The 15,621-nt window shown below is 51.6% G+C and overlaps 1 protein-coding gene across 1 annotated transcript; it reads left to right on the top strand.

Moving 5' to 3' along the window:
* The first annotated feature begins 7,061 nt into the window (after positions 1 to 7,061).
* SLC30A2 (solute carrier family 30 member 2) lies at positions 7,062 to 15,308 on the top strand. Its single transcript, XM_073317617.2, has 7 exons — positions 7,062 to 7,271; positions 7,818 to 7,964; positions 10,183 to 10,336; positions 11,126 to 11,297; positions 13,547 to 13,652; positions 13,785 to 13,919; positions 14,869 to 15,308. The coding sequence occupies exons 1-7, from the start codon at positions 7,097 to 7,099 to the stop codon at positions 15,012 to 15,014; spliced, it is 1,035 nt and encodes a 344-aa protein (XP_073173718.2). The 5' UTR covers positions 7,062 to 7,096; the 3' UTR covers positions 15,015 to 15,308.
* The last annotated feature ends 313 nt before the right edge of the window (positions 15,309 to 15,621 follow it).

Below are 15,621 nucleotides of genomic sequence, written 5' to 3'. Positions count from 1 at the left end.
CACATCCCAGATCTAATCTCTCTCACACACACACTCACACCCCAGTTCCAATATGACACACATACTCCCCAGATCTAATCTCTAATCTCTCTCTCTCTCTCTCACACCCCCCCCCCAGATCTGACATCCCCCCAATCTAATATCGCACACACTCATGCCCCAGAGCTAATATGACTGACACACACACCCGATCGCATATGACTCTTTCACACACACACCCCCCAAATCTAATGAGACATACACTCTTATCTAATATCAACACCCCCCGCACCCTGACCTAATATCCCACACACACACCCCGCAGATCTAATATCGCACACACCCACACACTGCAGATCTGATATCACACACACACACCCCGCAGATCTAATATCGCACACACCCACACACTGCAGATCTGATATCACACACACACACCCCGCAGATCTAATATCGCACACACTGCAGATCTGATATCACTCACACACACACACACCCCAGAGCTAATATCGCACATGCACTGAGGTTTTACGATCACAGTTCAGGGTCCCAGGAGAACCGGGGAATTATTCACGCTCATTCTAGCGCTGGGTCCCTGAGTGGGTTCAGCCATGGTGCCCCTCTCTCTCAAAGGGAGGTGCCACCATCCTCCCTGCCCACGGGTTATTGGCTGGGATGTCTGGCTTCTCAGACCCATCCGCTCTTTGCGCGTGCATCGCGAGACACACTGGCTGCAGAAGAGTGGGAAGCAGGGCGGTCTGACAGTCATGGCTAGTGCAAACTGCACAGCTACCCAACATCAATCGTGCAAAGTGTGGGCACGCTACCCATGGATCATGGAGACTGCAGAGCACTGGCCTCCCCAATGACAGCTGCTGCTCATGCCAAGTGCTGACTGTGTCAATTGCAGAAGCATGCCAGCTTCTGACACACCCCAGAGCTGTGACTCCTGCTGGCCACTGAAAATCACAGGTATGCCAACCGCAGAGCATGCCAGCCACTGACCAGGGTAACTACAGAGCCAGTGATCATGCCAAGCACTGGGTCGTACCAAGTACTGTGCTAAAGTTCATGCCCAGCGCAGAGCAAAATGTCTCCAGAACATGCCAGCTCCTGGACATGAAAATGAGGGTTGTGCCAACCCTGGACTATGCCAACCATGCAGCTGCCAGCTACTGCTTATGCAACTACTGGTCATGCCAACTGCAGAGCATGCCAGGCCCTGAAAACCAGGGAGCCCCCTGAACACACCAACCACAGAACTGCCAGCTATTGCTTATGCAGCCACCATTCATGCCAATCACAGAGCATGCCCAGCCATGGCACATCATGCCAGGCTTTGAGAGTGTCAACCCAAGACACCTCCAGCCAGAGCTGATAATGATGCCAAAGCACTGAGCTGGCCAGTCACCTCAGGGCAGGATGCAGAGATAAAGTTTCTTGACTTATGAGGAGAGGCTGAGGGAGCTGGGATTGTTTAGTCTGCAGAAGAGAAGAATGAGGGGGGATTTGATAGCTGCTTTCAACTACCTGAAAGGGGGTTCCAAAGAGGATGGCTCTAGACTGTTCTCAATGGTAGCAGATGACAGAACGAGGAGTAATGGTCTCAAGTTGCAGTGGGGGAGGTTTAGATTGGATATTAGGAAAAACTTTTTCACTAAGAGGGTGGTGAAACACTGGAATGCGTTACCTAGGGAGGTGGTAGAATCTCCTTCCTTAGAGGTTTTTAAGGTCAGGCTTGACAAAGCCCTGGCTGGGATGATTTAACTGGGAATTGGTCCTGCTTTGAGCAGGGGGTTGGATTAGATGACCTTCTGGGGTCCCTTCCAACCCTGATATTCTATGATTCTATGATTCTATGACACCTTAAATGACTGTTTCTTGGAGCAGCTAGACCTGGAATCCACAAGAGGAGGGGCAACTTTTGATTAAGTCCTCAATGAAGCACAGAATCAGGTCCAAGAGGTGAATATAGCTGAACCACTTGGTAATAGTGACCATAATATAATGAAATTTAACATCCCTGTGGCGGGAAAAACACCACAGTGGCCCAATGCTGTAGCATTTAATTTCAGAAAGGGGGACTACAGAAAAATAAGGAAACAAAATTGTCAGACACATAGATTAACATAATTTGTTGGGGAAGAGTCAACATGGTTTTTGTAAAGGGAAATCATGCCTCACCAATCTACTAGAATTTTTTGTGGGGGGTCAACAAGCATGTGGACAAGGGGGAATCCAGTTGATATAGTGGATTTAGATTTTCAGAAAGCCTTAGACAAGGTCCCTCACCAAAGGCTCTTAAGCATAGTAAGTAGTCATGGGATAAGAGGGAAGGTTCTCTCACGGATTAAAGATTAAAAGATAGGAAACAAAGGGTAGGAACAAATGGTCCATTTTCAGAATGGAGAGAGGTAAATAGTGGTGTCCCCCAGGGGTCTGTACTGGGACCAGTCCTATTCAACATATTCATAAATGATCTGGAAAAACGGGTAAACAGTGAGGTGGCAAAATTTGCAGATGATACGAAACTACTCAAGATAGTTAAGTCCAAAGCAGACTGTGAAGAACTACAAAAGGATCTCTCAAAACTGTGTGATTGGGCAATAAAATGGCAGGTGAAATTCAATGTTGATAAATGCAAAGTAATGCACATTGGAAAACACCATCCCACCTATACATATAAAGTGATGGGGTCTAAATTAGTTGTTACCACTCAAGAAAGAGATCTGGAGTCATTGTGGAGAGTTCTCTGAAAACATCCACTCAATGGGCAGTGGCGTCAAAAAAGTGAACAGAATGTTGGGAATCATTAAGAAAGGGAGAGATATTAGGACAGAAAATATCATGTTGCCTCTATATAAATCCAGTGTACTCCCACACCTTGAATAGTGCATGCTGATTTGGTCGTCCCATCTCAAAAAAGATACATTGGAATTGGAAAAGGTTCAGAAAAGGACAATAAAAATGATTAGGGGTCTGGAACGGCTGCCATATGAGGAGAGAGTAATAAGATTGGGACTTTCAGCTTGGAAAAGAGTCGACTAAGGGGGGATATGATAGAGGTCTATAAAATCATGACTGGTGTGGAGAAAATAAATAAGGAAGTGTTATTCACTCCTTCTCATAACACAAGAATTAGGGGCCATTAATAAATGAATAGGCAGCAGGTTTAAAACAAACAAAAGGAAGTATTTTTTTCACACAACACACAGTCAACCTGTGGAACTCTTTGCCAGAGGATGTTGTGAAGGACAAGATGGGTTCAAAAAAGAACTAGATAAATTTGTAGAGGACAGGTCCATCAATGGCAATTAGCCAGGATGGCCAGGAATGGTGTCCCGAGCCTCTGTTTGCCAGAAGCTGGGAATGGACGACAGGGGATGGATCACTTGATGATTCCCTGTTCTGTTCATTCCCTCTGGGGCACCTGGCTTTGGCCACTGTCAGAAGACAGGCTACTGGGCTAGATGGACCTTTGGTCTGACCCAGTATGGCTGTTCTTATGTTCAGTCAAGCCCTCACCACCCTTCCCAGGCCAAAGGAGCTGTCTCTTCTGGGGACCGGGGCAAGGAATCCCTGTGTCTGGAATGCCTGTGTCTACCAGCGCAGATCCTAGAGCAGATCCTACAGCGCAGATCCTAGAACTCCTCCTCCATGATGGAAGAGGAGCTCTAGGATCTGTTTTCTCTAGGGGCTGGGAGGGGAGGCAGAAAAGCAGATGGATGGAGGACCCCAGTCCTGGTGGGGGTGGAGAGAGCAGAGTTGTGGGACCTCAGGTCCTGGTACTGCAGGGAGAGGGAGCCCAAGGCTGGAGAGCTGAAAGGCAAGGAGGACCCTGACGCAGGGGGGTAAGGTCTGGGGGTAGCATTGGAGGACCCCACCCAGTGCTGGGAGAGGGAAGAAAGGGCAGTGGAAGGGAGAGGTGGGGTACTGGGGGGATACCAGTGCTGGGCGACAGGCAAGGGACGATGGAGACTACTGGCTGGCACTCACCTATGCTAGGGGTGAGGGGCCCCCCTGCGCTGGTAGAGGGTCCTTCCGGAAAGGGAAAAGGTCCATCGGAGGCAGAAGGGCAGGGTCAGGGTCAGCCTCCCCTGGCACTAGTGCTTGGGGGCACTAGGACCCTGCGGCAGCAGGCAACTCTGGGAACTGGGCAGAGTGGAGCCAGCTAGGGAGGGCTCGCTCCTTGCTGCTGCCATAGAGACTGAGCCGAACCCGAACCCGGGGGGTGAGTGCGGGGTGCAGGCCTGACCCCTGCTGCTGGCGCCAGGCCTCCTGCTAGTCCCCTGGGCTGCCCTGCCCCCCCCCCATGTCCTCCTGAAGCGCCAGGCCCCACAAAGCGTGGGAACTGGCACGGTTGCCCCAGTCTGCCCTATGGATGGGACAGCTCTGGATGGATCTATCCTCCATGAACTTATCTAGTTCTTTTTTGAACCCTTCTACAGTCTTGGCCTTCACAACATCCTCTGGCAAGAAGTTCCCCAGGTTGTCTGTGCAGCTGTGTGAAGAATTCTTAGACCATGGTCCTCCAGTAAACAGACCCAAAGAGCTTGACGTAGAGGGAGATTAAAAACAGCACGTTGGTTCCTGGTGCATCCCCAAGTTACATTAGAGGAGATCACTTATTTATTGAGCAGCATCTGTACAGTTGAGAGAGGAAAGGGGATCTGTGCTCCAGAGTTTACAATCCGGGGCCCTATCCTGCAAAGCTTATAGACACAAGTCATTTTATGCAGGTGAGTTGGTCCTATTGAACTCAACAGATGTTACTTCCATGCATACGTTTTTGCAGGATCAGTGCATTTCAAACACAAGCTACATTGGATGGCTACATGAATATCCCAAAAGCCCTACCACTGTTTCTGTTAGGATTGTCTCTATTAAAAGTGTCACCAGTTTAACTAAAGATATGCTGTTAAACTGATTTAGTGAAACCCATGTGGACGCTATTGAATGGATTTAAACCTATTCAAATTCGAGCCCCCTTAGTTTAAACTCTAACCACCTTAATTTAAACAATCTTTAAATTAAATTCAAATCATCTTAATTTAAATCACTTCAATTAAAGGAACCAGGTTCGAAACCAGTTTAAGAGGGTTCACACAGGGATTTGCACTGGTTCAACGAAATCGATTTAAAAGCAGATATGCATTAAAACTGCTCCAAGGTCTAACTCAGTCAAGACTTCCCATTCCCTTTTCCTCCTGGCACTGGGGGCGAAGGTGTGGGGAAGGGGGCTACAGCAGGAACTGGGGCGGGATCGCAGGTGTTTGACACGTGGCTCGGGAGTTTGCTACGCTCCTTGAGTCCAGTTAGCCCCATGGCAGTCTTGCTGCCCGGGCGCCCCGATGCCAGGACAGGTGACCGGCTCAGGGCAGGATGGAGCTGCGGGACCAGCTAGCTTCGCATTCCTGCTGCGGGTCTAGCTCTCAGTTGCTCCGTGGAGTGAGCCAGGCTCCAGCGGGGGGCGGGTGGGCGGCGGCAGCTGGACCCATGGCTCACACCGGGATTGGGGACTGGCACGGCGGGAAGGGGGCGACTCGGGGCTGGAGCAATGCCAAGGGGGTGCATGGCCAGACCCCCTCCCCCAGGCAGGGCTGGGCCCCGGGGTGAAGCCCCTCGCTGCCCCGGGGGGAGGCGCGCAGCTTCTCCAGGCGCAATGGCCCCGCGGAGCGCACGGGAGTGGCCAGCCGGGGGTCCCCTCGGCTCCCCGCCGGGCGGGCTACCGGGGTGCCCGGCCCCCGGGGAGGGAGGCAGCTCTGCAAAGTTTGCAGCCGGCCTGGCCGGAGCTCGCCGCCCCCGCCGGGCCCTTTGCACACGAGTCCCCGGCGCTTCACACGGGCCGCGGCCGGGGCCAGATAAAGAGGCAGCTGCGAGCCCGGGGGGGTGGCTGGAGCAGGGGGACCCTCGCGGAGAGCCAGAGCCGAGCGCGCCCCGGCAGGTGAGGATGGCGCAAGGGGACGGGGAGGAGAAGCGGCACTTGCTGGGGGAGCCCGGAGCCAGGTGAGAGGCGATTTCTCCCCCTTCAGTTACCCCCTCCATGGGGCAATCGTGTAACCCCCCCTCCCTTCTGAGCCTCCTCCCAGTAACAAACCCCAGTCCCCCTTTCCTTCCCCCATAGCACCCTCCCCCTACTCTGTCCCCTGTGTCTCCCCCATCTCTTGCAGGGGATCCCAGTGCTTCCCCCAGCCCAGCTCTGCAGCTCCCCAGGCTGGCCTGTCTCCCCCCTGCACTGTGGGACCCCAGGGAGAGAGCCCAGCCTGGCTGCAGCCTCCTTTCTCCCATTCCAGGCTGCCAGGCCCAGCTCCCCAAAGGTATTTAGGTGCCCAGCTCCCATCAGTGCCAATGGGCATTACGCACTTACCTACGTTTGAGGATCTGGGTTCCAGGGCACCTGCTTCTGGCTCAGCAGGTTCCCTGGCTCTGGTGTCTCTCTACCCGGTGTGTGTCTGCCCTTCTGGGGGGAGAGGGTGACTCTGGCACAGAAGGGCTCCCCAGTAATTTAGTCTGGGGGACCAAACCAATCCACTGTCTCCATCTGCTGCCCTTATTGGGAGGAACTTGGAAATGGGGGCTACAGCTGGAATAACTGTGGTTCCTTCAGTGTTAAGGGGGGGGGGGAGGAGGGATTGCCTGGCAGGGAATGAGTGATGGGTGGAAGAAGGAAGGGGTAGGGAATCTCCTGCTTTAGAGCTTCCAGTCCTCCCTGGATGGAGGGGAGTTTTCAAGCAGGGGAGACTAGCTAGACTTGGCCCAGGGCTTTCATGAGTGACTGGTGATTTTTAGGGTGCCCAGAATGAGATGCCACCAAGGGGTCTGGCTTTCAGAGGGTGAGTGCTCCAGCACTATCTGAGAATTGGGCGTCTCAAGGTGGGCACCCAAAAATCCCTAGCTTCTCTTGAAAACCCTGGGGCACATTTCCTTTGGGGGGTGGGAAGGGAAGGGCCTTGGGCACAAAGGGGCATCATTTTAATTTCAATTGGAAATCTCTTTCCCCCTTTCAGACCCTCTCCCCGAGTTTCTCAGCCAGCAGTTCCCAAGGGTGATCAGTAACGGTGACTCTCTGTCATTCAGGTCCTATCTGAGCATCTCCGAGAAGAACTTTCATAATTCCATGCTCAAGTACATTCCAGACATGTCCTCCATCGAGCTGGGCCTCCCGGGGAACCAGCATTGTCATTCCAACTGGGCTGCTGGCAGCCACTACGATTCCGAAAAGCAGCGGGCTCGAAGGAAACTCTACATCGCATCTGTGATCTGCCTGGTCTTCATGACAGGAGAAGTCATAGGTAAGACGCCAAAGTAGCCTATGTTGTATGGCTTCCTTGGCTGGTAAGAGCCAAGATGCTGGAACAGCTAGATTGGACAAGAGATTTTTCTCCACCTCCTCCCTAAACTGTTATGTGTGGCTATTAAACAGCTGCCACGGTCTGCCCTAGAAGTAGTTGCATTTCATTGTTCAAACAGCTAATCCCAAAAATATAATTGTGTATCTGGGTAAGGGCTTCGTCCCGCAAGGTGGGCACTTGGTAGGATCAAACCTTAGGGCCCTGATCCTAAGCCCATTGAAACTGGTGGCAAAAACTGCCAGAGGGGCCCTGGGTTAAAGTGGCAGACACAATGAAAACCCAGGTGAGTATTTTGCAGCAGGCTCCGGTTATAACCAGGAGCCCCTCTGGTCTCAGGAGCCCGCCATCACATGGACTCTGATCTTTCTTCAGGGTTTCCTCGGCACTGGTCGCGTGCCCTGTCTGTGACGGGCATAGGGGCAGCATTGGTGCTCCTGGAGGCTTCCATCCTTTCACTGACTCATTCTTTCTCCTCCACGACTTCAGGGGGATACCTGTCCCACAGCCTGGCCATCATGACAGACGCAGCCCACCTGCTGACGGACTTCGCCAGCATGATGATGAGTCTGTTTTCCCTGTGGATGGCCTCACGGCCGGCTACCAAAACAATGAACTTTGGCTGGCACCGAGCAGGTAACTTGCTGAGTGTATTCCCCTGCAGGGCAGGATATGAAGCCCAGGTGCTCAATGGAAGAACAACACTGGGTGTGGTGACATCTAATAATGCTCCTTTCTGCTGCTGGGTTTATCTGAAAGGAAGGGAGTTTCCTTGGTGTGGGGTTTGCAAAGGCTCTTGAATGGAGAGGGGAGGGAGGGACACTTGCAGAGCAGTGGGGGATGGGGAAGATGTCCAGATCCCACACAAGTCCCATCTGGCCAGTGCAGGCTAAGAACTGGGATCCAACAGACCCAACCCTGCAGAGCACACACCTGAATGCACGGGGGGATCACAGAAATCTGGGTGCAAGCTGTTTGCTAACCCGACTCCCCCGAGCCGGTGAGCCTTGTGATTGTCCCTTTTTACTGCCCCTGTGGATCCACTGTTCCAGGATCGTTGGCACCTCTGGCTCTAAGATCATTAGTTACCCCTGTGGGACCCTACCCCAGCAAACACCCATGCTGAGCCACTGGGCCCTTCTGGCAGCAAGTACTTCCCCATCACGTTGAGTCCAGTTGTAACCAGCCCCGTGGCACTCCTGCTGGAATGGGATGTTCCCCTTTCCTTGTTCTGACCTGGTATTTGGGTACAGTAATTCCCTCCCTCCTTTAAGGGCCACCCCTATTAACTTCCATCTGAGGGCAACCCGAGAGTTAGCTCATCACTTAGCTGCAGTTCTAACCAGGGGAACAGCTTTGCTGAAGTCAAGGAGAGCCTCCTGCGAAATGCAGCAGCTGAAAGCCCACATGCTGGGTAGATTTATTTCAGCCCACTATCTGCCCAAGGGCGGGGAAACCGCCAACTGCCTTTGCTCTCTACATTCTTACAGAGGCTCTTTAGTGCTGCAGTTGTTAAAGGTCTGTTAGCATTCCCATTGCCAGTCTCCCTTTGTCTGTCTCTTCTCTCTGGCATTTGTGAGATACCCAGTCCCCTTCTCCGCTCTCCATTCCCGGCCATCTCCACGGTGTTTTTCTGCTGTCGTCATCTTGACGTCATTAATTTTTTCCTAACTTTGAGCTAACGCTGTGGAAAGTGCCGGACCACCAGCCTTGCAGACTGAGGCCTGGTCTGTAAATAGATGTTTACAGGCTATCCTATCATATCATATATATCAAATAGGCTGTCATGATTTCAGTGCGGGAAGGTGGCATTTAACTGAAATAGTTACATCTGTACCGCTCCGAGCACACACGTAGCTCTCTTGGGGTAAAGGTCCATTAGGCCCTGTCTAAACTCAAAGGTTGTATTGCTTTACCCATCCTGGGATAGTTAAAATGGTATCCGCTTAGTATGGATGCGGTTTTACCCGTATAAAGGTGCTTATCTAGTAAATAGCTCATTTCCATATGGGAAGGTATAATTGCATCCACACCAGCAGCTGTACCAGAGTAACTAGGTTTAAAAAATTACACTTTGGAGTGAAATAAACTGGTACAAAATCTGTGTAGATCAGACCTTGTTCTGGTATAGCTTATGCCCCTTCCCTTACAGGTATAAATGATACAGGGGTACGCACCTTTATTACCAGCGTCACTGCATCCACACTAGACGGGGTTGTGTAGCTTTAACTAGACTGGGAGAGTACAGAGGTGCAACTTGTGCCCAGAGAGCTGAATTCAGAGAGGACACGTCAGCTATGTTTCAGAGGGGGGCACAAGGGGAGGGTAAGGTGGTGTGATTGACGAGCCGAGGGGCTGGAGGAAAGGTGTGGATCAGAAGCAACAATGAGGGGGTGACTTAGAATTGTTAAACATAATTAGGACTAGTCCTCCTGCGGAAATTGACCAGTATAGCTAGAGTGGAAGAATCGTTATTCTGCTAGAGCTATGCCAGAATATTTCCCCATGTAAACCAGCCTTTAGGGGTCAATTCTGCACACCCCCCTCCCAGCTCCAGCCCCTATATGCTGCTCCGGTGCTGTATATGGACCATAAAGGAGTTGCAATTTCCCCTGGTGCAGGAGCTGCATAAGGCCAACGGAAGTGGCTCACCACAGACCCCACTCTCAGTCCCTGGCGCTGGGGGAATCTGGGATTCTGTGCAGCCCTGGGGAGGCAGCCGTGAAGCCAAGAAGTCCCTGCATGAGGCTCCGTGGCCGCTGTCCCACAGGGTGGCGAGTGCTGGGTGTCTGGAGGAGGATTTGCTGTGTGTTTCTTGCTCTCTAACCCTGCGTGTGCCGGGCTGTCTCTGCAGAGATCCTGGGGGCTCTGGTCTCAGTGCTGTCGATCTGGGTGGTGACTGGAGTCTTGGTTTATCTGGCCGTGGAGCGTCTGCTCTCAAACAACTATGAGATCGAAGGGGACGCCATGCTCATCACCTCCGCCTGCGCTGTGGCGGTGAATATCATGTACGTCCGGCCGAGTCACTGGCTCTTGGCTCCTCTGAGAACACTCCAAGGCGATGGGGCGGGAAGGGTCATTCATTGCTGGTCAAATTGCAAAGGTTAATCCCTCACACTGGAATGTTTCTTCTGGCCAATCCGAAAGGCCTGCCCGTCCAAACAGGCGATTAATCCGGGGATTAGCGGTCTCCCGAAGCCCGATCCTGCTCCCGTTGGAAGCCCCTGAGAGTCTGGCCGTTGATTTCCACTGGGAGCAGGGGCAGGGCCTTGGTTGGTAGAATGCCAGCAGGGATTTTGCAAGTGAGTTTGGAAGTGGCTGTGAAGGGCTCTGTGCTCCTCTCCCCTCCTTCCCACCCCCGCGCTCCCTGGAGCTAGTGTCCGCTGCACGCGGCTTGCACTAGAATCCAGGGCACCAAGGGGGCTGCGGGGTTCTCAGCTGTCTCCTCGGCCTCTACTGGGAACTACCAGACTGGGGTTCTGTTGACCCAAGCAGTGGGGCATAGGATTGAGGATCTGAGCCTCCCTCTGTGTCAGGGTTCCAGGCCCTCTGTTACTGAGCCAGAGTGACGCAGGCCAGAGGGTCTGTGGTTAGCGCCGTACGTTGCAGTCCGGGTCGGAAGCTGGCAGCGAGAGCAGGGTGGAAACTCGCGCTGCACCCTGCATGGGGAGATGGAGGGGAGGTGGCTTTGCCCCTCTGCAGGCAGGGCTTGTCTCGACTGGTGCAGAAGGCATGGGAGGAGGCCGTGGGCTGAGGTGCCACGCTCTGTGACCTTGCTGCTCCGTCTTTCCCTGCAGAATGGGAGTCGCTCTTCACCAGTCAGGTCATGGGCACAGCCACCACGGCCATAGCCACCGTGGGCACAGCAAGCAGGGGAACACCAGCGTCCAGGCCGCCTTTATCCATGTGGTCGGGGACCTGCTGCAGAGCGTTGGTGTCCTGGTAGCTGCATACATCATATATTTCAAGGTACGGGCTCTGTTGCTAAGAGTGTCTGGGCGCAGAGGGCTGGAAACTCCCCACTGCGCGATGTACGAGGGATCTTTCATTTGTTGTGGCATGGAAGCTGGAGCATGAAGCGTGCTGTCCTAGGTGGAGGAAGGAAGAGGTGTGGTCTGAGCACAGGCCGCAGGTGTGGTCCGAGCACAGGACTGGGAGCCAGGAACTCTTGCGTTCTTATCTTTGCTCTGCTGGTAATTCCTTCTCTGTCCTTGAGAAAGTCACTTAACCTCTCTGCCTTAGTTTCCCCGAATGCCTTGCCCAAGGACACAGAGGAAGTTAGTGGCAGAACACAGATTATATATGAATTTTTTTTTTCAATTGCATTTCACTTACTTCACCCACCACAGAAATGCAGCCACCTCTGGAATGGCATGCAGCAGCTGCCTAGCAGCATTGCACAACCATGTAGGATAGAAAGTAAGGAATTATGTGTGAACTTGAAACTTCAGGGGAATGCAGGGATGCAGCTATCCAAGTTGGAACTTAGTGGAGACACTGATGCCTCAGCTCTGTGCTATATGATCCTTATTGTCCACACATGGTCAGGATCTCTGCTTCTCTTCTCATCAGCAAGGAGGCAGGAGGTCCGGTGATGCTACACTAGGGCATTGGGGTCCACACTCAGGCCAGGTCTATACTGAAAATTTTTGTCTGCATAGTAATGTCGCTAAGGGATGTGATTTTATTTGCAACATTACTACGCTGCTCAGAGTTTCACATGTACAATTATGCTGCCAAAAAAATGCTTGTGTCAGGATCTCATGCACTTTTTTTGACACTATAAATTGCTTCTACACTAGAATCATAGAAGATCAGGGCTGGAAGGGACCTCAGGAGGTCATCTAGTCCAACCCCCTGCTCAAAGCAGGACCAATCCCCAACTAAATCATCCCAGCCAGGGCTTTTTCAAGCCTGACCTTAAAAACTTCTAAGGAAGGAGATTCCACCACCTCCCTAGCTAACCCATTCCAGTGTTTTACCAGCCTCCTAGTGAAAAAGTTTTTCCTCATATCCAACCTAAACCGCCCCCACTGCAACTTGAGACCATTGCTCCTTGTTCTGTCATCTGGTACCAGTGAGAACAGTCTAGATCCCTCCTCTTTGGAACCCCCTTGCAGGTAGTTGAAAGCAGCTATCAAATCCCCCCTCATTCCTCTCTTCTGCAGACTAAATAATCCCAGTTCCCTCTCCTCATAAATCATGTGCTCCAGCCCCCTAATCATTTTTGTTGCCCTCTGCTGGACACTTTCCTATACCAGCAAACCTTTACTCAGAGGAAATATTTCAGAGTAACAGCCGTGTTAGTCTGTATTCGCAAAAAGAAAAGGAGTACTTGTGGCACCTTAGAGACTAACCAATTTATTAGAGCATAAGCTTTCGTGAGCTACAGCTCACTTCATCAGATGCATATCGTGGAAACTGCAGCAGACTTTATATATACACAGAGAATATGAACCAATACCTCCTCCTACCCCACTGTCCTGCTGGTAATAGCTTATCTAAAGTGATCATCAGGTGGGCCATTCCCAGCACAAATCCAGGTTTTCTCACCCTCCACCCCCCCACACATATTCACTCTCCTGCTGGTGATAGCCCATCCAAAGTGACAACTCTTTACACAATGTGCATGACAATCAAGTTGGGCTATTTCCTGCACAAATCCAGGTTTTCTCACATCCCCCCCACCCCCATACACACACAAACTCACTCTCCTGCTGGTAATAGCTCATCCAAACTGACCACTCTTCAAGTTTAAATCCAAGTTAAACCAGAACATCTGGGGGGGGGGTAGGAAAAAACAAGAGGAAACAGGCTACCTTGCATAATGACTTAGCCACTCCAAGTCTCTATTTAAGCCTAAATTAATAGTATCCAATTTGCAAATGACGTGCCACAAGTACTCCTTTTCTTTCAGAGGAAATAGTGCAGCATTTTGAATTATTGGCACCTGGATGTTCCCTGGAGGCCTCCCATCCAAGCAGTGACCAGGCTGCACCTCTGCTTAGCTTGTGATCTGTTCAGCTGTCACAACACACAGTACAATTGCAGATGAAAAATGGAATTTTCGTTTGGCATGAAGCTGAGTAGCTCAGGAAGGAAACCACTGAGCATTGTGTAATGAGATTACGTGGAGTCTGAGGGCCATTGTTTGAATATGAGGCATTTGTGAGCTTTACATTAAATATACTGAGTAACTGCTTTCCTCCTCCCACCAGCCAGAGTACAAATACGTAGACCCCATCTGTACCTTCCTGTTCTCAATCCTGGTCCTTGGAACCACACTCACCATCCTCCGGGATGTCGTCCTTGTTCTGATGGAAGGTAAGGAGCTCCACAGAGCAGGGTAGTTAACCCAGTCCCGCCCCTGTGGTATGTTCTCCTGTGGGTTACAGGGTACCTCCCTTTCCTGCTGATGTGGGGCTCTGACCCTGTGTGCTTCTTGCTGTCTTGAAGGTACCCCAAAAGGGGTGGACTTCAACAACGTGAAGGAGATCTTGCTGTCCATCAATGGTGTGAAAGCCCTTCACAGCCTCCACATCTGGGCCCTGACTGTCTCGCACCCAGTGCTGTCAGTCCATATAGCTATCAGTAAGTATCTACCCTGCCTGCCCATTAGAGAGACAAGGTGGGGGAGGGAATATCTTTTACTGGACCAACTCCTGCTGGTGAAAGAGACGAGCCTTTGAGCTGACACAGACCTGAAGAAGAGCTGGAAGGCTCGTCTCTTTCACCAGCAGGACTTGGTCCACTAAAAGATGCCACTTCAGCCATTTGTCTGTCTAACATCCTGGGACCAACCCGGCCACAGCAACACGGCACACATTTAGGACCTGGTAGAAGTGCTCCCGTCGCTCCGGTGGCATTGGATCGGACCCTGGGGGTAGAGCAGCGTGCTCCAAGAAGATGCGCTTTGGAGGCGTCAAGCGCTCTTGGCAGAAAAGCTGTTGGACATGGAGGATCATGGGAGATTCCTCAATGCTGCACCGGCTTTGCCTGGTTTTGTGTCCAGCTCAGAGCTCTGCTTAGGTTCACCCAGAAGCTCATGATCCTTTAGTACAAAATTGGGGCCCTTTTTTTTTTTTTTTGATGGCTTTGCACAAGTTTCCATCCCAAGAGACCTTTGTGCTTTGGGTGGGTTTTGCATAGGTCTCGCTTAGATAAGAGAATGTGATTCCCTGCACCCCCCAGATTATACAGTTTAAGACCCTGATCCTGCAAACTGATTGGCCTAGGCAGTCCCGACTGGACTCCGGGTAGTGACTGTGTCCTGAAAAAAATCACTTTTAGCTTTCTTTATTTTTATTTAAAGCCAGAAGGGACCATGGTGGTCCTCTCCTCTGACCCCCTGTATGATGCAGCAGCTAGCCTTTCACCCAGCGATTCCTGTCACTTGTGACTGAGCTGGAGCACTGTTATCTGTTGGCGAGACGATAGCTCTATCTGGGTCTATGGATGTAGTGCACCCTGGCAGGCTCAAAGGCCAAGTTTTTACCCCACTACGTGACCTCTCCAGCTTCCATGCTTGTGTTGGTTCCAGATGAAAACACTGACGCACAGACAATCTTGAAGGAGGCTAGTTCCCAACTGCAAGGGGCGTTCAACTTCCACACCACCACCATCCAGATCGAGAACTACTCTGAGGACATGAGAGACTGCCGGGAGTGCCAGAGCCCCTCCGACTGAGCGCCTCTCTGCACAGGGCGGGGGAATCGGTGACCGACTGTGGACCAACAGTCCTGGAAATGCTGCGACCTCAGAGCTCCTTTGCCGCCTCCCCGAACAAGGACGCGCTGTGGTCAAGTGGCCGTTCGGAGGCAGCAGGGTGCCAGTCCCTGGGGCATTGGGATGAGGTGATATGACCGTGTTCTCCCCTGCGCTGTGTTTGAGAGACAGTGACATTTTCTTTTCTTTGCTTTTCTTTTTATTTCACTTTCATCCCATCCCAAACAGGGAGCATCACTTTTAATATTCTGAAAATAAAGCAGATTAAACGATTCTGTCCCTCTGGCTTCATGCTCTGTGTGGGAGAGCCTTGCACTCTTCAGCGTGCTCTCGACTGCTTGGTTTGCCATAGGAGCAGCGGGAACGTCTAGTCTGATCCAGGGGCGCCATTTCACATTTTGGGGGCGGTGCAACATAGGCACCTGAGAACTCTAGGTTTTTTGCCGCTAACAACTTAGAAATTAGCTGACGGGAACACTGTATCTAATTTCTATATAAAGAAAGAAAAACATATATATACAAACGCCACCTAAAGCCATATTTTAAGTGTATATGTAAGTTTAGAACA

The sequence above is a fragment of the Lepidochelys kempii genome, chromosome 19 (genome assembly GCF_965140285.1).
Source record: "Lepidochelys kempii isolate rLepKem1 chromosome 19, rLepKem1.hap1, whole genome shotgun sequence".
NCBI lineage: Eukaryota > Metazoa > Chordata > Testudines > Cheloniidae > Lepidochelys > Lepidochelys kempii.
Note: the sequence above shows the minus strand (reverse complement) of the source record. Positions and strands in the feature narration are given on the sequence as shown.

What these genes read in the sequence shown, in the direction of transcription:
- SLC30A2 (XM_073317617.2), top strand. Translation starts at nt 7,097, where the DNA reads ATGCTCAAGTACATTCCAGACATGTCCTCCATCGAGCTGGGCCTCCCG. An exon ending in CTTTGGCTGGCACCGAGCAG is followed by an intron (nt 7,965 to 10,182) that starts GTAACTTGCTGA and finishes CTGTCTCTGCAG; the next exon opens with AGATCCTGGGGGCTCTGGTC. An exon ending in GTCAGTCCATATAGCTATCA is followed by an intron (nt 13,920 to 14,868) that starts GTAAGTATCTAC and finishes TGTTGGTTCCAG; the next exon opens with ATGAAAACACTGACGCACAG.